Source organism: Cydia amplana, chromosome 25 (assembly GCF_948474715.1).
Source record: "Cydia amplana chromosome 25, ilCydAmpl1.1, whole genome shotgun sequence".
NCBI lineage: Eukaryota > Metazoa > Arthropoda > Insecta > Lepidoptera > Tortricidae > Cydia > Cydia amplana.
Genome location: NC_086093.1, coordinates 6,250,765 through 6,278,392, shown reverse-complemented (window position 1 = coordinate 6,278,392; position 27,628 = coordinate 6,250,765). Strand labels below are relative to the sequence as shown.

Below are 27,628 nucleotides of genomic sequence, written 5' to 3'. Positions count from 1 at the left end.
GCAAATAATTAATGTAAGAATTGTTTTGATTATAAACGCCATTTAGCGATTTTACGATGAACCTTTTTAGCATGTATATGAATAGTTTCAAAACTAATTTTACCGCCATCTAGCGATTTAGAGCTGAAACGGTTGATAACATTGTTGCCTCAACTTTTAGTGGTCTTTTTTGTTCAGAAAATAGTGTATAGATGGCGGTATCAAACTTTTCATATTCTAGCGTTTTAATAGTCTTTATAGTTCGTAATATGTTTAGTAGATGGCGCTAATAATCCTTGCTTGCAACTTGTTCAGCTCTGGCTATGCATTTTTAGGGTTATTTTTTTGTAATTACTGTGGCAACACCAAAGTCACAGTTTGAATTCGAATATTGCTCTGTCATGAGCTGTCAGAGCCAGTATGTCATAAGCCTACTACCAGTTAACATCGTCTGTCGCCACTCTCGTTAATTTTATCGCAATTTTGTTAAAAGCACTACTGCCAAAGCTTAGAATATTTAGAATCAGTGCTGTGTAGCCGAAGGACACCGTGCTCATCCGTGCAGTGGAGAATCCCAAGGTTTAAGTTGGGCGACCAAAGGTAAAGGTTCTAAGCTTACCTCTAGCTTGCAACAAGGGCAGCTCGGACCATCGCCAGCGGTCCACAACGGAGACCAACGGTTCATCCCACAACCCCCGGATTGCAAAGGTAACTTCGTCTTACACTATCTAGCACTTGTAGTTTAATTTCCATAGGTTAATTTTAGCATACAACAACTTTCTTGCTCAACCGACCCCTAAATTTATCCCCCTATCGCCCATTTTTTTTGCCCGTCTATCGCCAGTGAACATTTTGGTCTTCGAGCCGAATAATTTGAAAAGTGACCTTTGGTTTTTCGTTTGTCGTTGTCTGTTGCTTCTAAATTTAGGGTAGACTTATAAAAAAAGTCGAGGGTAAGCAAGAAAGTTGGTGGTCGTGTAGTAGTGCTTTTACTAAACCATTCGTTCACTCGTGGTTAATACTGCTGGCAACATTGTCACAGCTGTCAAGTGTCGACGTCAGCTGTCAGTGTGTCTAGTGTCAGTCGGTACTGAGGTCGTTATATTGCAATTATTTTGTGACTTGTGTTTCTTTTCGCCGGTTTAGTGTATATAATTGCATTTAAAACAATATGAGTGTACATGGTGATAGTGAGGCGGAGCCCGCGACCGTAGACATGTTCCGTGTCGCGCGGGGTTACGCTATATTCAGGTTAGAGAACATTGAAAGTTCGGACTTAAGAGGTTATGATGAATCGGACATAAAGGATTTAGAAAAAGACTTTCACAAGGCTCAGCTAAGCATTTTACGTCCGCTGAAACCTGAAAGACGTGCGGAAGAGTACGAAGTTACGAGGGAGTTTGAAAGTAAGTTAAAGTCAGTGAAATGTAGATTAAGACAAATGGCCAAAAGTGAGATAAGTGATAAGTCTGATGTGAAACCTTTAACGCTTGAAAATAATTTAGCCAAGCTTCCTAAAATAGCAATTAAGCCATTTGATGGAAAATTGGAAAGTTGGGTGTCTTTCAAAGAGCTTTATGACTCGCTCATACATAGTCGAACCACAATTAGTAACGTGGAAAAATTACATTACCTACTGTCAAGCGTTCAGGGTTCCGCATATGATTTAATTAAAAGTTTTCCTCTGTCGGGTGACAATTATAGCAGTGCATATGAGACACTGTCCAACTATTATGATAGGAAGAGGCAAATCGCTGTTATGTATTATGAGAAACTGCTAAATTGTGAGCCAGTCAAAACTAAAACAGATTTGGAAAGGGTTTTTAGAACTTTTAATGAAAATTTAAATATTTTATCCAAATTTAACCTCCCCGATAAGAACTTTATGTTGTACTATTTGCTTTGGGCAAAATTAGATGTTGCCACTCGGGAAGCATTTGAATTACAACTTACTTCCAATACTGAGGTTCCAAAGTTTGAGGACTTGAAATGTTTTATTGAAAAGCGGAGTAGGGCTTTGGAAAACTCAAGTGTTAGTGTTAGGCCTCAAGCTCAGAACGTTAAACCATTGCCTAAAAACAAAACTGCCTTGGTCGTTTCGACTCCGTCAACACCGAGCTGTGTTTGTTGTTCGGGTCAACATAGTCTCGACAAATGTACCAAGTTTCTAAATTTAGATAATGATGGCCGGTTTAATTTTGTTAAGGAGAAGGGTTTGTGTATTTTATGTTTCTCGAATGCCCATAGAGTGAAAACTTGTCGGGCTTCTCGCTGTAGTGTGTGTCATCGTTCGCACCACAGTTTATTGCATTTTACAAAGAATGTTGAAGCATCCACGGTTACAGAGACTGCTACTGCAGCACCTAGCAATAACATGAGCAGTACTAGCAAGAGTAGTAGTAACACGGTTTTAACTGCTATGGCGGGAGAGAATACAATATTTTTTGCTACTGCCAGGATGTTAATTCGGGACAGTTCTGGTGTCTTCCGCCCAGTGCGTGCGCTTCTGGATGGTGCGAGTGCATGCAATCTTATATCAAAGTCTTGTGCTGAAATGCTAGGGTTTGAGACTTCTGGCCAACACACCGTGTTTGGCATTGGCAATTCGCCCAATCAAACATTTGGCTCACTTTCATGTGAGGTCAAGCCAATGGGTAATAAACCCTCTTCGCTGAGTACTAAGCTCGAAGCTTTCGTTTTGTCGCCGGTATGTGCTGACCAACCTCCACAACCTGTCGATTCGTCGGGTTGGTCGCACACCAAAAATTTATCGCTGGCTGATCCTGATTTTGCCCGTCCGGCGCCGGTGGACTTGTTGCTTAACGCACAGGTCTTCGTTTCGTCGTTGTTGCCCGGTATACGGCGCGGGGAATCTGGACAGCCTACTCTGTTGAAAACCATCTATGGATGGGTCGTTATGGGTGAGTGTGACGCCAGTCAGCTCACATCAAGCGCTCTCGTATCGTCTCGCAACAATAATAAACATTGTTTTTTCGTGTCGAGTCCCTCACAGATTTTGTCGCTCGACGATTCCATAAAAAAATTTTGGGAATTGGAAAACGTTAGTTCTCCGACTAAACCTGTCGTATCTGAGGAGGACCAACGCTGCGAGAACTATTTTCGTGAGAAATACTATCGTAATGAGGATGGCAGGTTCGTAGTTCCGTTACCATTTGTCGATCCCGCGAACAAACCTACCTTCCTCAATTCGCGCGAAATCGCTCTCAAGCGTTTCACGTCGTTAGAACGCAAATTGAATTCCAACCCTGAGTTCAAAAGGGCGTATGTGGAATTCATGGATGACTACGAGTCTCGTGGTCACTTGGAGGAAGTGGCACCTCCTTCTACGAGTGAAGGCCACTTCTATTACATACCTCACCATGGTATTCTGCGTGACTCCGTCACCACTCCTCTTCGCGTGGTCTTCGACGCCAGCGCTAAGGACGCCAACGAGAAGTCCTTAAACGCTACTCTTTTCGCTGGGCCCAAGCTTCAGACCAACATTTTCGATCTGCTCACACGCTTTCGTTGGCATGCCGTCGTCTTCACAGGTGACGTGAAACAGATGTACAGGCAGATTCTGGTTCCTGAAGAGGATGCTGAATTTCAGCGCATTTTGTGGCGGCCCTCTACTGTCGGTCCTGTGCGCGACTACCGTCTTAAAACGGTAACCTACGGGGTTTCTGCTGCGCCATTCCAAGCCCTTCGTACAATGGCTCAACTTGCTAGTGATTCTGCAGCCAACTACCCAGGTGGTTCAACCGTTCTCGCTCGTGACATCTACGTTGACGACGTCGTCACCGGAGCGGATTCTGTCGAGCAGGCGCGTTCGCTTCAAGCGGAACTTACTAACATATTGTCGTCGGGGGGTTTTCATCTCAGGAAGTGGACCTCCAATAGTAGTGAGTTCCTGGAGAGTCTTCCGTCTTCTGATCTGTACTCGGAAGACTTTAAACACTTCGAAGAAATGACTGACATTTCTTTAAAGATATTGGGCTTGCTATGGCAACCTCAATCTGATTCCTTTCGTTTTCGTGTAGCATCTACTCCTAACGGCCGATGCACAAAGCGCACTATTCTGTCGGAGATAGCTAGAATCTTCGATCCATTGGGTTTCCTGTCGCCTGTAACATTCCTCGCCAAGTATCTGATGCAGTTACTTTGGGTTTCGGGCGTCTCCTGGGATGGAGATGTCCCGGAAAGCATCAGACTGGAATGGCAGGAATTCAAAACTCAACTCTCGTCGCTGAGTGCTGTAGATGTGCCTCGCCGTTTAGTTGGTAAATTCGACGTGCTACATCTCCACGGATTTTGTGACGCGTCAGAACGTGGCTTCTGTGCCGTAATCTATTGCCGTACAGTAACTGAGGACAGTGACGTTGACGTCCAACTGGTGTGTGCTAAGTCCAAGGTCGCGCCGTTACGTAAATTGTCAGTGCCGCGTCTCGAATTGCTCGCAGCGGTTCTGCTGTCGGACTTGATGGCTTCGGTCGTGGAGGCTTTGAAGCCTTTCCACTCGGTAGATAGAGTCTTTGCATGGTCGGACTCGAGTGTGACGTTAACCTGGATCAAGTCGTGTCCGTCCAGGTGGAAAACGTTCGTGGCCAACCGTGTGTGCCATATTCAGGACGTCATCCCTCCCGACTCTTGGCATCATGTCAGAACCACTGACAATCCAGCCGACTGCGGATCGCGTGGTTTGCTTCCTCGAGACTTGGTCAATCAAACAGGTTGGTGGAACGGGCCTGATTGGCTCAGACTCCCCACTGAGAGCTGGCCTAAGTCAGTGCTGACGCCAGATAGGGATGTCCTTCACGACGAACAAAAGATTACGGTCCTCGTAGTGTCCAATGATAACGCACTGGTTGACAACTTATTGGAGAAGTTCTCGTCGCTAAGAACACTCCAACGTATCTTAGCGTATTGTCGCCGCTTCGCGAACAACGCGAGGAACCAAAAGACGGCCGCGAAGTTATTACGCGGACCTTTGACACCTCTCGAATTGAAGCAGTCACTGATGCTTCTCGTGCGCTCCGTGCAACAGCGCTGCTTTTCTCAGGAAATCGAAAAGATTTCGAATAGTCATTCGAACTCTCTTCCGAAAGCGTTCCGGAAACTGTCCCCGTTCACGGATGACGCGGGTCTCTTAAGGGTGGGCGGTCGCCTGTCGCGAGCTTCTCTCGACTTCGACGTGAAGCATCCGTTGCTTCTACCTCGCGACAGTCGTCTGACCTTCCTTCTTATCGACGAATACCATAGACGGTTCATGCATCCAGGCATCCAAACGCTTCACAACTTGTTGTCGCAGCATTTTTGGGTCATGTGTCCAAAACGGGCTATTTACGCAGTCGTGTCAAAATGTATGAAGTGCTTTCGGGTGCGGCCACCGGGTGCTCCTGCGCCATTCATGGGGGACTTACCTTCCTATCGAATATCCCAGCTGAAAGCTTTCTCGAGCGCAGCGGTCGATTTTGGTGGGCCTTTCGATATCGCTCTCGGTCGCGGACGCGGTAATAAGACGTACAAAGGTTACATTTGCGTCTTCGTCTGTACCGCCACAAAGGCCATTCACACCGAGCTTGTCACCGAGTTGTCTTCGGATGCTTTCCTCGCCGCACTTCGGCGTTTCGTCGCTCGTCGTGGTCGGTGCAGCCGGTTAGTGTCTGACCAAGGCAAAAATTTTGTCGGTGCGAACAACATCCTGCAACGTCTAGTGATGGATGCTGCTGCACACCATTCAATCAATTTTGAATTTAACCCGCCGGGTAGCCCACATTTCTCAGGACTCGCTGAAGCTGGAATAAAGGCCGTGAAAACACACTTGTCGCGTGTCGTCGGGAACCAAAGGTTGACTTATGAGGAGTTTTCGACTATTTTAACCCAAATCGAGGCTTTGCTCAACTCAAGGCCCCTCACTCCTCTTAGCACCGACCCTAATGACCTGACGGCTCTGACTCCTGGTCACTTCCTCACCACGGAGCCCCTGTCGGTCGTGCCTGAGGAAGACCTGTCGGACGTTCGGGTTAGCCCCCTCCAACGCTGGAAGCTGCTTCAGAAGATGCACCAGGACTTCTGGAACAAATGGTCGAAGGAGTATATGCATACTCTCCAGCAGCGGATGAAGTGGCACGACAGACAGCCCAACGTCCAAGTCGGCGCACTCGTGCTCGTTGTGAACGAGCAGACGAGCCCAATGAAGTGGCCCCTGGGTCGCATTATCGACACACACCCCGGATCTGACGGGATCTGTCGTGTGGTTACTGTGCGCACTGCCACAGGGTTGTACAAGCGGCCTGTGGTCAAACTGTGCCCACTGCCTGCGTAGTCGCTTTAGAGCGCTACCTTTGTGTTGTCCATTTGTTGTTGTTTAGTTTTAATATTGTCGCGCTTACTTAACTCTATTGTTTTATTTTCGCTTAGTCAAAATACAAATGCATTTTGGTGGGCGGAATGTTCAGCTCTGGCTATGCATTTTTAGGGTTATTTTTTTGTAATTACTGTGGCAACACCAAAGTCACAGTTTGAATTCGAATATTGCTCTGTCATGAGCTGTCAGAGCCAGTATGTCATAAGCCTACTACCAGTTAACATCGTCTGTCGCCACTCTCGTTAATTTTATCGCAATTTTGTTAAAAGCACTACTGCCAAAGCTTAGAATATTTAGAATCAGTGCTGTGTAGCCGAAGGACACCGTGCTCATCCGTGCAGTGGAGAATCCCAAGGTTTAAGTTGGGCGACCAAAGGTAAAGGTTCTAAGCTTACCTCTAGCTTGCAACAAGGGCAGCTCGGACCATCGCCAGCGGTCCACAACGGAGACCAACGGTTCATCCCACAACCCCCGGATTGCAAAGGTAACTTCGTCTTACACTATCTAGCACTTGTAGTTTAATTTCCATAGGTTAATTTTAGCATACAACAACTTTCTTGCTCAACCGACCCCTAAATTTATCCCCCTATCGCCCATTTTTTTTGCCCGTCTATCGCCAGTGAACACAACTAATTAAGTTGACGCCAAGTGAGGCCTTATTGACTTTAAAAGCCATCGACAGAGGGCGCTAAAATATAAAATTCTATATCTAAATAAAAATGCAAATGTAATGAAATCAATGTTTATTGCTTTTATTTACAATTAAATTAGAATGTTAACCATAGTATAGTATAATTATATAATTTTTTAATAGGTAGTATAGATAGGTGCTACTTGTTTTTTAAATATTTAGCTCCAAGACAAACATTTTATTTTACAAATAATGCGCAAAATATTTTAAAAATTGCTTACGATAGTAGTTATAGTTGGTACCTAGTGTAAACACCTGTGCTATTAGTGATGTTATGCAATAGATTTTCTGTAAAGTGCATTTCTATAACACAATGTTGAATTGTTCATGATGACCTCATGAAGTCATAAATAAAATTAGAATACCGCCAATATGGCGATCACGGATGTCGCCATATATAAGTTACTTAAGAATAATAATTAATATTAATTATATATTATCTAACGAGATCACAATTAGGACGGACTAGTCAAAACACTTTAAATTTACATAAGTAATTAATCACAAGTCTCCTTAAGCGTAGAGCGACTATGGTAAAGTTGGCAGCAGAAGTTGCTAATAGGGCTAGGTGTTCAAAATTAACTAGACAACTATAATCTCCTGCTGAGGACATTTTGAATATATCTACCACTTCTGCTACTGACTTTACGTAGTGTATGTTGTCATTGTTGTCATGACATTATGACTACGAATACCTATGACTGAAAAAATCTCTATAATTGCATCAAGACATAGAGAAATATAGTAAGACAAGAGTGCTCACTCAATATATCAGTTAGACTATTAATTTCAGTGTCTACATCTAGCATCGAGTAGCGGAACTATCAGTACTGCTACTTGACAATAGATGTGGCAGTACTGATAGCTCCGCTACTTGATGCTAGATGCTAATAGTCTTTTTGGTACTAAAACTGATGTTTGGAGTGAGCAATCTAATGATCAAGACAAGACTAGGGTTTTATAATGAAAATGTACTAATACATTGATTGGCTTTTTATCTAGGGAGTACGCAGTAATCTGAATGTCAATGTCTATGCGGAATGTTCTTACAATATTGCTTACAATAAATATCTATCTGCACTTCAAAATCTGTCATTTACATTTGAGAGCTGAACCTTGGCTAAATTTAGGGGAAATTAAAGTAAATTTCATTCGATAGCATGACAAGCGTTCGCGTTTGCGTTATGTGTCTATTTTTTTCTGAATGCGATTTTGAACAGCGTTTTGTCAACGTTTTGGAAACTCAAAATCCCATACAAAAAGACACTTAACGCAAAGTACGCAAACTTGTACGTCACGTCACGTTATCGAATGACATTTACACTAGGGGTACTGTTTACTTATACATAAATATGATGTGATAATGTTAGTAGGCATAGCTGCCGGCTAGTCAGCCTCTAGCAGCGCTGTCAGCGCTGTCTGGCCTGTAGAAGTAGGGGCGTTTTCAGCTTTGATGGTAGTGGTCACGGCGGGGTTGCTAGCACTAATCAGCGGTGGTGCTAGTAGGGACGGCGGGTTCATCAGCCGCTAGCAGCGCCCTCAGCGCTAACGCTTCTTGTCTGAGCGCCGCCACATGTGCACGCAATGACGCGTTTTCTTGCTCAAGAAGGCAGGCTCGCCATGCTATCTGAAAGATAAGTTTAAATTTTTAACAAGCATAAACGTCTGCGAACGATGCTATAGGTACCTATATGATAAGCTTTTAAAAGTGGAAAAATTACTGTCTTGGGTGAGACATACCGAAACGACCAAGACAGTAGGTAATTTTACAACTTTTAAATTGATTTCTGCTTGTTAAAATTTAAAATGAGTACATCGTAACTGATGAATTTCCAATATAAAATAAAATATGTTGTTAAATGTTAATGTCAAATATGTTAGGGCTAGTTGCACCAATTATTGTGTAGTTGTGAACAAAAGCGACTGACATCAACCTTCCAACCAGGGCCGGATTAAGCATGTCGGGGCCCCTAGGCAGTGCAATGCTCGAGGCCCCTTATAGTAAATTCTACATACATAATGTTCAGTTGTTCAGTACAAGGATGTAAGTTTGCGATTTTAATTTCAACCTTCAGGTGTCAGTTGAGCCATCCGAACATGCCGAGCGATGTCGTATTCGCTCTTATTGCGTGGACATAAAGCTTTTTTCTATCAGTTTTTGCCGATTCCTTTTTGCGTCAAGTGTGGGGTGAGCCCTTTTTTTCTCAATAGGTAGTTAAATATTTTGCCAGGCTGAACAGCGATTGTCCGACCATAAGACCATACGCCGAGCCACATGATTAAAATTAAGTTATAATATAAACTTTCCATTTTTTAATGACACTTCATTCACCAGTCAAGCTAGCATGTAGGTATTGTAGGTACAGAAACAACCTGAAAAGCAGCAAAAATCGCGAGCGCAGCGAGAGCGAAATTTTTTGTGTGAGCGTGTTAGGCCGAGCCGAGCCTAAAAATCCGAAGTTCCCCAGTGAGGCGTGCTATCATGCGAGGTCAAAGCCGTGTTTCAGGATAAGCTCAGCTAGAGCACAGACGCCAACCAATGTCCATTGTATTAAAAAGCGAGGCCGCAGGCCGAGCTTGGCGCAGCGAGGCCAAAGGCTAAGCTGAAGAAGAGGAAATTTGGAAGACAAACCAAAAGTTGAGGTAAAAGGTGAGGTTGAAGGTCGAGCCTGCGCTCTCCACATTACTGACTTTCCATTGATGGGGTTTTAGACCCTCGAGAGCCTGAAATTCGAGCTCGACATTACAGACTTTAAAAGCTATAAAATAAAATAACATATTAAGGTTCATAATCATGTAATGTTTCTGTGTCTGAGAAACTGATATTCGACATTAGGTATGAGTAGGTACCTACCATAAAAATCTTTTTTATGAATTTTGGCTATTTGGAACAAATCTTTTTTTTACGAGCTCGGGGCCGCCGGGGCCCCTAGCCGAGGCGGGGCCCATAGGCAGTTGCCTTAGGGTTAATCCGGCCCTGCTTCCAACCCGGGGGACCGATTTTTGAAATTCGACCGCTCGATTTCGTGTATTTCGTTCAGTAATATCTCCACTACTAGGCATGTAACTTCTACTAATAGAATTGAAAACGAGTGGTCAATACCACTATATTCCCAATTTCTATCGCTCGAATTTCAAAAATTACCATTTTCGAGTGACAAAATCGAGCGATCGAAATTCAAAAATCGGCCCCCAGAACATGAGTAACTATTAGGTCTCAGTGACATTATATTAGGTCTCAGTGACATTATTATTAGTCTGATAAATCCAGAGAGAGATAGGCACTATACCTGGTCCTCTCGCACTCGGCGCGCGTCCCTGGACTTCTTGGCGGCCTGGTTGTTGCGCCGGCGCCGTTCGAAGTATTTCTCGTCCTTCAGCTCGGCGGGGATTGGTCGCTTCTCGCCGCGACGGCGGGCCTCTTCTGACAGTCCGTGGAGCGCTTGGATAAAAATAAAATTAACATAAGTAGGTACGGTTGAATTGCCTCCTCTTTTTGAAGTGAAAACTTCTTTTACAGTACATATGGGGCTACTTTTACTAGGGGCACTAGTGCGTAAAATAGCACTTTTCGTACGTATGTCGAAACTTTAAAGTGCCATATGTTCTGTAAAACGTTGTTCGATACACGTGCGAATAGGTAATTCGCAACTCGTGTCGATTTAAAACACTCCCTTCGGTCGTGTTTTAATTTATCGCCACTCGTTTCGAATTTCCTCTTTTTCGCACTTGTATCGAAAATAACTATTTCTACTCGTCGACTGCAATGCTTGAATTGAATTAAGCCTTCGTATACCAAAGTGAAATCGCATACTTTTTTCACTATGGGACCCCAACTCAACTATAATATTCATTTTTTGTTGACTCGTAGAAAATGTATTGTATACAATAGTGATATAATCAGGCTTTTCAATCTCGTACCTTACTTAGGCAACTCAGCAAGTTTCGTTGCCTAAACACGGTACTCGACTGAAAAGCTCTCCATTATAATATCACGATGGTATAAAAATCTATTAGCGGCGCTGTGCACTTTTTGTGATGGGGAAAAAATGTTAAACTCGCGACAGGTCACTTGTCCGTAATTCGTAAGACGTAAGACGGACACGTGACCTGATCGAAAAACTGTTACAATGTCATTGAGTTTTCACTTCTGCCGGTACTCCCGGAGTGCCATTGGCCCGAACTACTACTCGTAGATATATATAGCTCATTCTAACAGAGCTTCGGGTACGTTCAGTAAACTACCAGGCGTGTCTCACTCCGCGATTTCGTCGCTTTGCTACAGGTAGCTAAAAGTACATCCGATCGGCCCCAATTTTGGGGAAAGCCATAAGCCGCGTGTGGCGCTGTCGCCACCTAGCGGCCATATCTGTGCTGATCGTAACAGATGCGTTTTGTTAGAGAGTGAGTCTTCTGTACTTAGTACTATTATTTATTCTGTGAAACTACTTCAATCATAATGCAGGCACTTTTTATTACGAAATCAACTGCATAGTGGGACAGGTTGAGAAAGCTAAGGCTTCGTCACACAGGCGCGTTTTCCGGGCGGGGCGTGAGCGGGGCGCGCCGCTTTTTCATATAAAACGCTCACGCCCCGCTTGGAAAACGCGCCTGTGTGGCGGAACCTTTAGGTTTATTCTTACGTGGCGGGCTGCGCATAGGCAGGTGCTGGCAGTAAGGCAGACACGGGGGCGGGGGCAGCGCGGCGAGCAGGGGGCCCACCACGCTGGGCACGTCTAGAACAAAATTAGTTTATGTCAAAAAAAAACGATGTAAGGCAATGTAGCTAATTCCGTCATAGGGACTATTCCGTCCACGAGCGTATATTTCTTTGATTTTCGATTATTTAAGTTATTACAATAGTCAATAAGTAGGTACCTACTTTAATTACACGATAATTAACGAACCCAACATATTACAACTCTATCATTTCTTTTTAGAGGTCCCTAAGTAGGTATATAGTTTTCTTAATAAACCCCATATTTTATCACTCATGCAATTATCGAACGGTTAGCGGTAGCGATTAGCATAGCATGTTGTCTACGGGGCCTGCTCATCAAATTTTAGTAGAGTCTGTTCGGAAAGAGAAGAGTCGTGGAATGTATTGGGCTCCATACATTCCACGACTCTTCTCTTTCCGTACAGGCTCTAGAACCGGTTGGGAAATGCGACCTGTAGAGAAGAAGAGAAGAACAACCGGACAATCGAATAATATGAAAAAATTTCATTTTCAGAAGACAATAAATAAAAGTGCATGCTTCAAATAAGTACCTACGCAGGAAAAAAGGAAATAATTCCACTCATCATTTTTTTCGAATCAGCTAAACTAAACTTTAAAACAAATTTTGGAATAAAATCAATACAGGGTGTAAAGTGTCTGTCAATGATGCACCTGTAAATATTAACCCTCCGCCTTTAATTGTTAGCGCGGCGGCTTCGACCCCTGTGCCCTCCCGTATTCCCGTCTTTATACTAAGCTATGATTACAAACCAGTAGAAGCAAGACCTCTTATTACTATCATACAGATTACTAGCGTCCCGCCCCGGCTGCGACGGGTTAACAAATTATACATTTTAACTTCCTCTTGAATCTAAACAAAAACATCAAAATCCGCTGCGTACTTTTAAAGATCTAAGCATACATAGGGACAGACAGCGGGAAGCGACTTTGTTTTACACTACGAGTATGAAGTGATACTTAAGGTCTTACTTATGGGTCTGCCATAAAACACTAGAATTCGTAGGATTGACCGGAGAAACTTACGATGGCGCCATCTGTAAAAAACTTCGACCGGCCAACCCCATTGTCAAAGACTTCATAGTCAGTATATTATCTGGAGATAATATACTGACTTATATGATACCTACTGTTGTAACACTTGTAACTCACATTTTGGATACGTCATTATAGTCATTATCCACGGACGTTCAGTTAAGATTAGGTATACCTTAGCTATTTATCGCTCGAGGTCACAAACTTGGATTATTCATTGGGCCAACATCATAAATAAGTCTGCAAAAAATCAGAACTAACGGATTTGACGCAAAAGAGCCCCGTTACAAAATTCGACAATTTTACTGGATTATTTAGTATCTGCCCCTAGATCTATTTACGCTGGTATTTCAGAGCGGTTCACTCGTTTAGCGACATTAACTCCAGTGTATGGGCAACCCTTTGACCGGGCCGTGGGTACCGGCACCTGGCCTGATCCCTAAACCATGTGTGTGTCATGATTGTAGCGTGTGCCGTAACAGGTGATGATACAAACATGCAGTTTCATCAGGTGCCCTTTTTATTTTACGGTGAGCAAACTTAAAATATGACTAAAAGTCAGCTTTTTGTACTATATATGCTACTATGGTCCTACGAGTCGAGTTTACGAACATCCAACGTTCCAAAAATAAAATAGAGAGAATAGAATATAGAATAGGTAGTTTTTTATTCGTAAACACACAGGCAATACACATAATTACACAAAAAGAACATGAAATGGGTCATACACATGTTATAGCATACCTACTCGTTAGCGTCTTTCCTGTAGACATCGCCAATTTAAGGGAATCTAAAGCTAATTACACGGCACCTTTTACAGGCGGGATACTCGTAATTTTATTTAGTACTTGAGACTGAAATAATAAATGTATGACTCAAATATATTAAACATTCCTCTAAGACATGGACAATAAGAGGGCCTACCGCGAACCACGTTCGAAATCTTACCTCCCTGTCACACTTACGTACGAATTTACAAGTGGGACAGAGAGGCAACACGTCGAACGTGGTTCGCGGTAGGCGCTCTGGTCCTGTATTTTTTTAGAAAGTGGCTTGTAAAGATTTTTGTGAACTTCACCGTACAAAGTCGATCAAATATTTCTGGCGAATAATTCCATTTAAATACCAGAGATGCGATGTATATATGCTATGAGTTGCTATGAGCAAAGCCCTGATGTGAAGAGAAGTTCAGACAAGCAGGGTAGAGCAGTGGGTAAACAGTGAATTATGTAATCTATGTAGGTACACTATGTGGGGTGTGGGGCGTAGGTAAGTAACTGACGGGAGGATACATATATAGCTAGTAGTTTGTAGGTATTACAAGTCGCTACTCATCTTCTTGACAATATACTTCTCGAATTTAAACTGTTGTGAGACATACCTACTAACATTGAAGATTGATTTTACTAGGCTCTCCGAAACATGTCGCGCGACTAAAAACAAACTGAGTCTAAACGGTAAAATTATTCAATAAACTTCTCCTTATAAATAAACAGATAGTCGACAATTGCCTTAAAAGTTGGTTAAACATTTGCACATGCCGTCATTACCCCCTGTCAGGGTTTCGTAATAGCTCTTCACGCCCCTCGGAGCCCTGTGCCACGCGGCGATGACGGTACGATACGGAAATCACTTGAGCCCATTAATTGTTAACAAATATTTGACGCAATTGATCAAGGGGGTTAAAAAACATACATTTTGCTTTGTGGTTTGAAGAAAACACCTATCCTAACACTGATTTAAACTTTCACGATTTTTATATACACATTATTAAATTGTACAACGGGACTTAATCGCGTATCTAAGTTTTAAGATTTACCTCCGACGTTTCGAGGACGGCGTTGTCCCCGTGGTCTCGGAGAAAACTTAGATACGCGATTAAGTCCCGTTGTACAATTTAATAACACCTATCCTATACTTGTAGGTACATACAATCGAGCAAAAAAGGATCTCAGTCTCAAGATTTTTTTTATGTGAGTACTTATTTATGCTCGGTACTGGCGGCCTAGCCAAGGTGACGATCGCTATCGCTTCGCCATCGAATCGCCTTGTGTCTCTCTATCACTCTTCCATATTAGTGTGACAGTAACAGTTGCGTTTCGTTCGCTACGGAGCGTTAGCGATTGGCATGTTGGCTACGGGGCCTGGTACGGATTAATGTTTATATCTCTACCCTCGTGGAGGTATGGTCGAACATATTAATTTATGACCCATACACTGAAAAAAATATGATCTACCGAGCACACATTAAAATGATTTCATTAAGATTAACTGCTTTTACAATATCAACAATTTAAATGTACGTACGTACCTACGTAACGTACAAACAGTAAACTTTACTGCTTATATGGAACTGAGCCCGTACCATGAGTCACTGACAGTGTCAAAACTGACACATACGCTATCGAGAACGTAATTTACTTTCTATTCATCTCGTTCGCACTAATATGCGAGTGCGAGTTCTCGATGGAGTTTATGTCAGTGCCAAACTGATGGTAGCCGTACTGTTTAAAGCATTAAACGTTAATGCAATTTCAATTGTTTTAAATTTAAACGATTTTTTTTTCTCAGTGACACAGTGCCAATCAATATGAAAGTCGCTAGAGTCCTCAGTCACTGTGACAAGGTATATACAAAATGGGTAATAAATTAAAACTTTCGACTGTACCTAAACCACGAGGCCCATGGTCTAGTGGGGTTCTCTGACCTATGTAGGTCTACCGCAAATATTGTCGTTATCTGCCTCTCTATATCGCTCGAATATGAAAGAGATAAGAGACGTAAACTTTTGACTTTCCTTTTCTTCACGGTACATGCTCCACTGTATCAAAACCAGCATAGCCTTAGTTCCATCACTGCTAGGGTCACCTTGGTTTCAATACAAATCGTGATATTTGCTTCATCTAGTATCTAGTGTATATGACACCTTAAGATTGTGAGCCCGTTAGTTTATAATCTAACGTAGGTTAGGTTAGGTTAGATTATAATCTCCCTACCGTCAGTTTATAATGTAACTAGCGAGATCATAATATGACGAGTGTCTACAATTTTACGGTGACATGTATATTGTATCTGTGGCTAGGGTGATGTTCTGATGTTCTGTGACCTCTGAACTCCGTGGCAGGTAACCAAAGCTACCGACCCGAGCCATTAGTGCGTCATTATCATTACGCGCCCTGTCATTACGGTGGCCACCTGTACGCTCCCGTAATTAGGAAGGGAGACGGTGTAAAACAGAGGTAAATGGGGATTGTTGTGATTGCTTGCAGAGAGCAGGCGAGGCGAGTTGGAGGCACAGAATAAATAATAGGCGGAGTATGTCACTTTCTTAGGACGTCACTTTCTATGGATGTCACCTCTGTCACATTCTGAGTTTGTCACTTTCTGAGATCGTCACATTCTGAGTACGTCACTTTCGGAGAACGCCACTTTCTGAGGACGTCACATTCGGAGTACGTCACTTTCTATGAGTTCGTCACTTTTTTAGCATGCACGTGCAACTTGCGTCTGCACGAACAATAGAATACCAGCTATCATATTAGCTGTACTGCATTAATACGGCCGCTTTTATGCATGACATACAGGGTGTTCTTTTTAGTGGCCGTAGAAGGGAAATACGAATCTATAGACGATAACGGGAAACTGTCATTGACGTTCGGATTCAGACTGCAAAAGCAATACTGCAAATATAAAAAAAAGCATCCTGTATGTCATACGTCATACATAAAAGCGGCCGTATTTTATTTATTTATTTAAACTTTATTGCACAATATTTACTCAAATTGCCACCAAAATTGGTGTGGGATGGAGGTACTTGTAGGTACTTGTGGCGACGCCACGAAATCGTGGAGTGAGCCACGCCTGTCGGAGGTCTGACGATGGCAGGCAGCGGCGGTAGCACGGTCGCATTTCTATCCCTTATGTCACCATGCCTGTCACGTTCTAACAAGTATGTAAGAGCGAAAGTGACGGGCATAGTGACAAGCGATAAAAATGGAACCATGCTGAGCCCGCAGGAGTCCGGCCGGCGGCAAGGGTGTTGTTGAAAGTGCTTGTAGAACGTAGGATGCCTAGCCAAGATGACAATCGTTGATAGAAAACACGGGAGTTTTGGTAGCAATCTGTCATCCCGATACATCTTATACCAGGGGTCAGAAATTCGTTTCTTCAAGGGTCCGGTTCTAAAAGTAAATGACCATCGCGGTTGAAGTTCAAAATTTGTCTTGAACTTCAATTAAGTAATAGTCTGTACATAATGTAGGTAAATAAAAACAGGCAAATCAAATCCTATTCGAATCCCAGTCCCAATTTAATTACATCCCAAGCGAATATAGCCTACATAAAAACAGCCAAGTCAAATTCTAAGCTTTTACATCCGAATCGTAATCCCAATTTAATTAAGAACTTGGCTTCCATATTATATCTCAATTCTTTTGCCGGCGAAGTCCACAAGGACGCATATTATTATATTATTAATATTGAACTTGCCCTCATTTCATATTAATGTTTTTGATGGGATTATCATTATCATCATAGTTTATTTCAAAACTTAACTTATAATTGCTATTACAAATTCGATAGGCGCTTAACGCCCTGCCGACTGCCGACGGCGAGCCGGTGCGGTGATAGAATAAAGCAGTGAAAGTAGGCATCGTCTCAAAATCAAAGGTCAGAAAATGACATCCGGATGCAACCACAGAATAAATAATAGTACTAAGTACAGAAGACTCACTCTCTAACAAAACGCGTCTGTTACGATCAGCACAGATATGGCCGCTAGGTGGCGACAGCGCCACGCGCGGCTTATGGCTTTCCCCAAAATTGGGGCGGAACGGATGTACTTTTAGCTACCTGTAGCAAAGCGACAAAATCGGGGAGTGAGACACGCCTGATGCAACTAAACTTTTTAATTAATTGTTTCATTACAATCACGACTCAATCTTGATTGTGCAGCCCGGGAAAGTAATTTTGCGATTTTTTTCCAAAATTCATGCTACACTAAATGTTAGCGACGCTCCTAATAAATTAGATAATCTTAAGTAATCATATACGTTTAAGTCTGTATTCGTAATAAAGATTATTTTATGTTAGGTAGGGATCACGTATTAGATTGTTAATAGATATAAGTAACATGTAAATTCAAATTTAGGTACGATTCGTTATCTAGTATTTAGAAAGAAATACTAAATTTCCCTTATTTCCCGATATCCCACAGTAGGATAAACTGATAAATAAGACAAGGAAACCACTTTTAGAAAGAGATGTAATACGTGTGTCGTGATTGGTCAACCAAATCGCTGAGAGCGATTACGATGCACGGTAATTTCACTATAGATTAGTCATATTTCGTTGATTATTTCGTAATCTATTAGAGTTAGACTATCACAATGTTTGTAAACATTGTAGGTCATTAACCTACTAACACAGTAACACAGGTGCCGATAACGTAAAGCAGGTAGTATTTTGCCTAGAACCCGAGAAAGGGTCACAAAGCGCTCTATTGTTATGGAGTTACGGCACACAATAGCCTTTGTATTCGAAGTCTTTACGAGCAGTACACCTGTTGTTGTTTATTTTTGTGTCCTATTAACCTAGTTAACTGATTGTAATAGTTTTAAGTCGATAATTAGAGCTATATTTGAGATATCCTTATGTAATCGACAAAGAAGTAATGAAAATTGTCAAGTGTTTGTTCGGATGACGTAATCGACCAATCAGAGCGCAGCTAGTTACGCGAATGGGAATGCATTTTATTTCTCTGTCGAAAGGGGTATTCTCGCTCTTAGAATTTAGTATAAAAGCAAGGCGGGACAGCTACGGAGCATTCAGTATTCGTTCAGCGCTCAAGAAGAAGAAGTCCAAAGGAAAACCTGAAGAAGATCCGGAGCTGTGCCGCCTACCGTTATAGGAGTATTTTTATACCTAGTTACCGCGAGTAATAAAAGTCAGTATAAAATCCGAGTTAGTTTATTTTCTCTCTTTCGCGTGGCGGTCGGAGTCTTCGCGGAGCAGCGTGGTAGCCTGGGCCGATCTCGGTTATAAGAGAGGCGCGGGTAGACATAACCGGCGTTACCTTCTCCCTGGCTATTGGGGGCTATATTGGGCCGCGGGCTTCAATATTTTCTGGTCCTTCGAGCCGGATCTACTGTCTGCGCACCGGGACGTCGTGTTCAAGACTACTACGGATCCAGTGAAGCCACGTCACAGATGACCGACAGGATGGTTATCACTCGGTCAAATAAATCTACGTCGGTACAGAGCGACGAAGACAGGCGGCGTTACCTAGCTGAGGGCGCGGCGGCAGCTCACCGTGAGGTTGCTCGCGCAGACGCCGGACGGGTTGAGGGCGCCGACGCGGCGCGCCCTCCCCCCACCCCTGCCGAGTCGGTCGACGTAGACAGCGATCGTCCGCGCGCTCGTAGCGCGGAACCGTTTGGCGCAGCGAGCGCAGTATCGCCACAGCTCCCGCTCAGGACGGACGACTTCTCGAAGCCACCGAGGACTCCCTCGCAAGACAATACGCTGCTGTGGAGTAGGGACCTGCACAAGCGCTTACGACGTCTTACGAGGCCCTCACCGATACCGTCGCGACGCCCGAAAATGAAGTTTGGGAACGTCGCAACTACGCGGCCGCAGGAAGCTGATATGGAGTCGAGCACTCCGTATGTACCTGCCCGCACTCAATCCGTGCATTCATACGCCAGTACAGTCGTCGAGGCCAGGCTATCTCAAGCGGAACTCGAGGCAAGCGAACGACTGGCGGAAATCCAGAGGAAGGAGTTGCGACTCGAAGCCGATTTAGTAAGAAAAAGGCTAGAAGTACGGAAGACGCAGATTCGAGCGGAAGGAAGTACTACAGACGCAGTCTCAGACTTAGGTGAAAACGAGCCACAGCAACAACGAAGAATAATCAAGTGGATCGATCAATCGCAAGAGGACAAGACGCGGACCGAGCCCATCAACAAGAGGTTAGCCGACGAGCCCCCGCCAGATTACGAGACTCCCAGGCGACCTACGCGGGACGAGCGGCATACGCGACGCCGTTCACCGAGCCGCGAGGAGCGTCGTAGGCGATCGTTATCGCCACCGGATGAGTCCCGTACGCCGCACACGGCGCGTACGCAGCTTACTCAAGAAGGCACAGTAGCGGAGTCAATGCTGCAGCTTTTCGAGAAAATGCAAATGGCGGCTCGCCCGGCACCGAAGGACATTTTTGAGTTGCCTCACTTCTATGGAGATGTAAGCGAGTGGCGGAGTTTCTACAACACCTACACCGAGACATCGAAGCGATATAAATTTACCGACTACGAGAACGTTGCAAGATTGCGTATGGCATTACGCGGGGACGCGAAGATGTGCGTGTCACATGTCCTTTCTACAGCGACTCGTCCAGACATGGTTATGCGAATTTTAAAGAAGCAGTTTGGCAGAAGCGAGGTGCTTTTGGACAAAGCAATCGAAGACCTACGAAGACTGCCACCGTTGGGGCCGAGCGCGAACGACCTCAACACATTCGCCATCAAGATAATGAATATAGTGTCAACTATAATGGATATAGACAGACGACACTACGCCGACAATCCGATGCTAATACGAGAAGTAACGGATCGATTATCGCCTCATCTTAGAAGCAGATGGTGCGACTACGCGAAGAGGCATCGCGACACCGACGACCCAGAGATCCTGCAGCTTGCTGATTTCCTGATGGAGGAGAGCGAACAGGAGATGTCATTCTGCCATGCCCGCGCTGCCCCGAGGCGTGCGCAGATACCGGCAGCAGCACCGCACGCGCGCGCGGCCGGCGCTCGATTGAATGCACCCGCGTCGCGTTATCCCCTTCCCGCTACAACAACGAACGCGAATCGATACGGCACAGGACAGAAGGTGGCGTATACGGCGCGTCAAACTATCGCAACGAAGACTACATGCCTGTACTGCGGCGGCGGTCATGCTACACCGGACTGTCGCAAACTGGCTGCGCAGAGTATAAGCGCGAGATGGGAATGGGCGAAACTCAACAGAATTTGCTTCAGATGTATGGACGCGAAACATCTCAAGTCACAATGCAAGGCGAAAGGATGCGGCGTGGTAGGCTGCCCACACGCGCATCATCGATTGCTACATACCGAGCCCACTCAAGCGAACGACGAAGCTACAATGGCGGTAGCTCAATCGACACAGCGAGCGGTCGCCCCACCGAGAGTGACGTCATCGTTTGCGGCGGCGGAAACAGAGCCGCGGCCTACAGAACGAGAGGACAACGACCCGCGCGTCTACGTGTCATCGACCCCGAATTTCAACGTATTGCTGAAAGTACTGCCTGTAACAGTTACAGGGCCGAAAGGGACGGCTCAAATATTTGCCTTTCTAGACGACGGATCTACGCTGTCTATGATAGATCAAGATGTTGCGGACGAGATAGGAGCGATCGGCGAAGATGAGCCCCTCTGTATACGTGGAATACGGAATCTCAAGCACACATCGATTACGCAAACAGTGAAGGCGAAGGTGGGCCCGCTACGGGGAGGCACTATGCACGATATCGTCGTGAAAACTGTAGAAGGCTTGGGAATCAGATCACAGTCACTGAATAAAGCCGAGTTGATGAAATACAAGCATCTGGAAGACCTAAGCGACGAGTGCTACATAGGTACTGGAGTTCCACAGATGTTGATCGGAGGTGATTTTTGTCACTTGAAGACCCCAATAGAGATCAGGCAGGGCGGCAAGGACGAGCCGTGCGCCATGAAGACTCCGTTGGGTTGGGCGTTCTTTGGACGAATGCCACGAATAATACGCACCGTCGAGCAAACAGTACTTCACTGCCGTATGGACGACGAAGACGACTTGAATGAACAAGTTAAGAAGCACTGGTCCATCGAGGCGTTAGGCGTAACGCAAAAGGATAATGTGAGTCCGAGCGATCAGCGAGCAATCGACATTTTCGACTCTACGGTACGAAAAACTACAGGAGGCCGGTACGAGGTTGGTCAACTATGGGCGTCTGACAACGTGAAGTTGCCACCGAGTTATGCAATGGCGTTATCGAGGCTGCATAACTTAGAGTCGAGAATGCGACGCGACAAGGACTTCGCTGAAGACTACGAGGCCCAAATTCAGAAACTGTTGAAAAAAGGATACGCGGAGCGTATCATGGAGCCACCGCAAACTGATCGCACCTGGTTTTTGCCGCACTTCAGTGTTTTCAACCTGAATAAAGGAAAAGGAAGAGCCGTTTTCGACTGTGCGGCGAAAAGTCTTGGAAATAGTCTGAATGACTATATTTTGTCGGGACCGGATCTACTACAAAGTCTACTGGGAATTTTGTTACGATTCCGCGAATGGAGTTTCGCGGTAACTGCGGATATTCAAGAAATGTTCCTGCAAATACAGATGAGACCCGAAGACCAGCAAAGCCAGCTCTTCTTGTGGCGCGGTACTAGAAGAGATATGGAACCCCGAGTATACAAGCTAAATCGAGTATGTTTCGGCAACGTGTCATCGCCTTTCCTTGCGCATTCCGTGCGTAATAGGAACGCGCTCGACAACAGAGAGAAATATCCGGACGCGGTCTACGATATTCACAACAATCATTATATGGACGACTACGTGGCATCGTACAAGACTGAAGATGAGTTGCTGAAAATATCGAAACAAGTACGAGATTCACACGCAGAAGGCAGTTTTCTCCTACGAGGTTACGCGAGCAACAGTGTCCGAATGATGGCAAGCGTCGAGCCCGAACTGCACGCACAAGAGCCTACTCATCTAGGAGAAAAACAGCAAACTGTTCTGGGTATGACATGGGACCCTAGAACAGACACCCTGGGCTACAATACGAAGATGCTACGAGTACCCGAGGCTGTGAAGATGTACGAGCGAGCGCCAACGAAGCGAGAATTGCTAAGCGCAATAATGTCGATATACGACCCGATGGGACTTATCGCACATTTCGTCATAAGCGCAAAAATTATATTTCAAAAGGTGTGGACGAAAGGCACGGCGTGGGACTCACCGCTACCAGATAAAGAAGCCGACGACTTTTTTCATTGGCTGGAGGCGCTGAAATACGTATCAACTTTACGTATACCAAGACAGTACGAGACACCGACGCGAGGTATAAGATATACGCTACACGTATTTACGGACGCATCGATAGAAGCTTACTGCGCCGTAGCTTACTGGCGCATCGAGAATGCGCAGCGAGAAGTTCGAGTCAGCTTGGCGGCGGGAAAGAGCAGAGTGTGCCCACTGAAAGTTATTTCAGTGCCAAGGCTAGAACTATCGGCGGCAGTCATCGGAGTCCGGCTGGCGGAGACTATTACACACGAACAGAGATACGAGATCGAGCAAGTTTACTACTGGACGGATTCGCGAGTCCTACTAGGATGGATTCAGGACGACGCACGAAATTATAAGCCGTTCGTCTCACATCGCTTGGCGGAGATAACGGAGAAATCGGATCGGCAAGCGTGGAGATACGTGCCAACGGACGAAAACCCGGCAGACCACGCTACAAGAGGCAAGCCTTCAAGGAGGGTCAGCATCGACGACGAGTGGTATAGAGGGCCGCTATTTCTTCATCGACCCGAGGCGGAGTGGCCAGCTCAGAATATCATCGCGCAACCTATTGAAGACCTACCTGAAAGAAAGAATATAGTCAAGCAAGAGACTATACTGGCTACAACTACGATAAAGGCAGATCCATCGAGTGTATTACCGGATATACAGCGATTCAGCAATTATGACCGTTTGATCAATGCAACTGCATACGTGTTGCTATTCATAGAGAAGCTTAAGACGAAGAACAGAAGGTTACAACTTCAAGTTAGCCACTTGAAACGAGCAGAGCAGATGTGGCTACAGAATAGTCAACGCAGGAGCTTCCCCGAAGAGATAAGGACTTTGAACGCTGGGCGCGAGTTAGAGAGGAAGTCACGTCTATTCACACTAGCACCCGAGCTATGCAACGACGGCGTGCTGCGTATGAAAACAAGACTAGGAAGCGCTCCTGTATTATATTCGTCATTACAACCGATAATATTAGACGGAAGAGACTCATTCACAAGATTGATGATTCAACGAGTACATCGGCGATCTGCACACATACATAATGAAGCCGTCATAAACCAGCTACGACAGGAGTATTGGATATTACAATTGCGACCGACAGTGAAAGCAGTAGTACGAGACTGCGCGCTATGCAAACTACGACGAGCTTCACCTCGAGCACAGCCGCTAGGAAACCTACCCCCCGAGCGACTACAAGCCTACCGACGACCATTCACTTTCACCGCTCAAGATTACCTAGGACCCATGCACGTGACAATAGGCCGACGACGTGAAAAGCGCTGGGTGTGTCTGTACACATGCCTAGCTACGAGGGCTATACATCTCGAAACCGTACATAGCCTGTCTACAGATAGCGCTCTACTAGCACTAAGGCGCTTCGCGGCGAGAAGAGGATGGCCGAGCGTTATGTACAGTGATAACGCAACATGTTTCAAGGCAGCGGCAAACGAGCTACGCGAGGCCTACAAACAATGGCTTCCACAGTTACAAGCTTACGGCGTACATCAACGGATGCAATGGAAGTTCATCCCACCCGGCAACCCATCTGCAGGCGGAGCGTGGGAGCGTATGGTACGCACCGTAAAGACAGCGATGCTCTATACATTCAACACGCGAGCACCGAAACAAGAAGTTTTCGAAACACTACTTACTGAAATTGAAAATATCGTCAATAGAAGACCTCTAACACATGTGAACGTCGATCCCGATAGCGAAGAAAGTCTCACACCGGCACACTTTCTTTTGCTACATAATGCCAACTTACCTATGGTTGGTGCCTACGAGGAAAACGAGACACGACAGTGGAAAGCTGCCCAGGCGCTAGCCGACCACTTCTGGCGGCGCTGGACCAAGGAGTACTTCCCACTGCTGGCACCACGCAAGTCGTCTGACGATGGAGGGCGGCAGCTCCAGCCGGGAGACGTGGTCATCGTGTCCGAGCCTAACGGACCACGCAGCGTGTGGCCTAAGGGAGTCGTCGAGACCATCTACCGAGGACCCGACGGACGGGTTCGCTCCGCAGACATCCGGACAAGGCACGGGACGCTGCGCAGGCCGAGCTGCAAGCTTGCAGTCATCGCGTCGCAACCCACTGCACCAGGAGTCTTCGACTGCGGGGACTAAATGTTAGCGACGCTCCTAATAAATTAGATAATCTTAAGTAATCATATACGTTTAAGTCTGTATTCGTAATAAAGATTATTTTATGTTAGGTAGGGATCACGTATTAGATTGTTAATAGATATAAGTAACATGTAAATTCAAATTTAGGTACGATTCGTTATCTAGTATTTAGAAAGAAATACTAAATTTCCCTTATTTCCCGATATCCCACAGTAGGATAAACTGATAAATAAGACAAGGAAACCACTTTTAGAAAGAGATGTAATACGTGTGTCGTGATTGGTCAACCAAATCGCTGAGAGCGATTACGATGCACGGTAATTTCACTATAGATTAGTCATATTTCGTTGATTATTTCGTAATCTATTAGAGTTAGACTATCACAATGTTTGTAAACATTGTAGGTCATTAACCTACTAACACAGTAACACAGGTGCCGATAACGTAAAGCAGGTAGTATTTTGCCTAGAACCCGAGAAAGGGTCACAAAGCGCTCTATTGTTATGGAGTTACGGCACACAATAGCCTTTGTATTCGAAGTCTTTACGAGCAGTACACCTGTTGTTGTTTATTTTTGTGTCCTATTAACCTAGTTAACTGATTGTAATAGTTTTAAGTCGATAATTAGAGCTATATTTGAGATATCCTTATGTAATCGACAAAGAAGTAATGAAAATTGTCAAGTGTTTGTTCGGATGACGTAATCGACCAATCAGAGCGCAGCTAGTTACGCGAATGGGAATGCATTTTATTTCTCTGTCGAAAGGGGTATTCTCGCTCTTAGAATTTAGTATAAAAGCAAGGCGGGACAGCTACGGAGCATTCAGTATTCGTTCAGCGCTCAAGAAGAAGAAGTCCAAAGGAAAACCTGAAGAAGATCCGGAGCTGTGCCGCCTACCGTTATAGGAGTATTTTTATACCTAGTTACCGCGAGTAATAAAAGTCAGTATAAAATCCGAGTTAGTTTATTTTCTCTCTTTCGCGTGGCGGTCGGAGTCTTCGCGGAGCAGCGTGGTAGCCTGGGCCGATCTCGGTTATAAGAGAGGCGCGGGTAGACATAACCGGCGTTACCTTCTCCCTGGCTATTGGGGGCTATATTGGGCCGCGGGCTTCAATACAAATACTCGTAAAATTAAAAACCAAGTTATTTGAGTTCATAATACCTACCTTTTTCTCGTAATTGTTTTGTAATTATAAATCTTTTGAAAATATGTAATTTAGTCAACTAAATAACGTAACGATCAATGATAAAATCGGCAAAATGATAAAATCAACGCTAAGCTACGGTCGTAGCACTACGGCGTAGTTGCTCTGATAGTTACTTTACTTTATGGTATTAGCTGATGACATGATGGGTGTTTGGAACATATACTTCACAGATGCTTCACAAAAGGCAAATCGACATCTTATCGTGATTATTGATAAATATACCTATTTTCTAATCTTGTTTCCATAATTATTTACTTAACTCCGTTATTTTAGAGTAAACTACACTTTTTCATAGGTATTTCTATGATGAGGAGAAAACAAAATACCCAAAATGTCCATCATTTTTCGTTCCGTTTCCTTCCGTTAACGTCATGAAAAATCATGGGACCCTATTTTTCTCCTATTACTTAGAATGTTTGTGATTCTGAGTAGAAATAAAAAAAAAAATTACAATAAGTACAATAGCGACAATATTAGTTATTCACGATAGAAGTGCGGAAAGAAGGAAACTCGTGTCGATTTAACGTTGCGAGTTATCTATTCGCACTGTATCGTACAACGTTTTACAGTTCATATGGCCATATGGCCCTTTAAATTTTCGACCTAGGCACGGAAAGTGCTAATTCCCGCACTAAGGCGGTAAATTAGCACCATATGTACTGTAAACAATGTTTACCTGGTGGTAAGAAGTGGTTGTAACTCCGCAGCAGGCCGAGCGCAGCCAGCGCGCCGCTGTGCTGCGCCGAACATGGCTCCAAGTCGTAGAGAGGCAGGCTCATGTTGTTTATGTTTACCTAGTGGTAAGAAGTGGTTGTAACTCCGCAGCAGGCGGAGTGCAGCCAGCCCGCCGCTGTGCTGCGCCGAACATGGCTCCAAGTCGTAGAGAGGTAGGCTCATGTTGTTTATGTTTACCTGGTGGTAAGAAGTGGTTGTAACTCCGCAGCAGGCGCAGCGCAGCCAGCGCGCCGCTGTGCTGCGCCGAACATGGCTCCAAGTCGTAGAGAGGTAGGCTCATGTTGTTTATGTTTACCTGGTGGTAAGAAGTGGTTGTAACTCCGCAGCAGGCGGAGTGCAGCCAGCGCGCCGCTGTGCTGCGCCGAACATGGCTCCAAGTCGTAGAGAGGTAGGCTCATGTTGTTTATGTTTACCTGGTGGTAAGAAGTGGTTGTAACTCCGCAGCAGGCGCAGCGCAGCCAGCGCGCCGCTGTGCTGCGCCGAACATGGCTCCAAGTCGTAGAGAGGTAGGCTCATGTTCATGTTGTTTATGTTTTGGTCCATTGCTTCACTCACTAAGGCACTTCTAAGTTCACTCCAAGTTTCAGAACGAAGATAGAAGACGGAATAATAAGATGGCTTTTTTCTGTTACTTAGATCTCAGTTATCGAGATGAAACCCTACTGAATTTTATTTTTTC

The 27,628-nt window shown here is 44.7% G+C and overlaps 2 protein-coding genes across 2 annotated transcripts; one reads left to right on the top strand and one right to left on the bottom strand.

Annotated features, from left to right (window-relative positions):
* Positions 1-1,150: 1,150 nt before the first annotated feature.
* LOC134659430 (uncharacterized) lies at positions 1,151-6,304 on the top strand. The gene is made up of 2 exons (XM_063515072.1): positions 1,151-1,385; positions 2,325-6,304. Exons 1-2 carry the CDS (start codon positions 1,151-1,153, stop codon positions 6,302-6,304), a joined length of 4,215 nt encoding a protein of 1,404 aa, XP_063371142.1.
* A 2,216-nt stretch (positions 6,305-8,520) lies between these two features.
* On the bottom strand, positions 8,521-27,492 carry LOC134659429 (D site-binding protein-like). The gene is made up of 4 exons (XM_063515071.1): positions 27,363-27,492; positions 11,681-11,773; positions 10,328-10,479; positions 8,521-8,664 (listed from the first exon to the last, which is right to left on the bottom strand). The coding sequence occupies exons 1-4, from the start codon at positions 27,490-27,492 to the stop codon at positions 8,521-8,523; spliced, it is 519 nt and encodes a 172-aa protein (XP_063371141.1).
* Between the last annotated feature and the right edge of the window lie 136 nt (positions 27,493-27,628).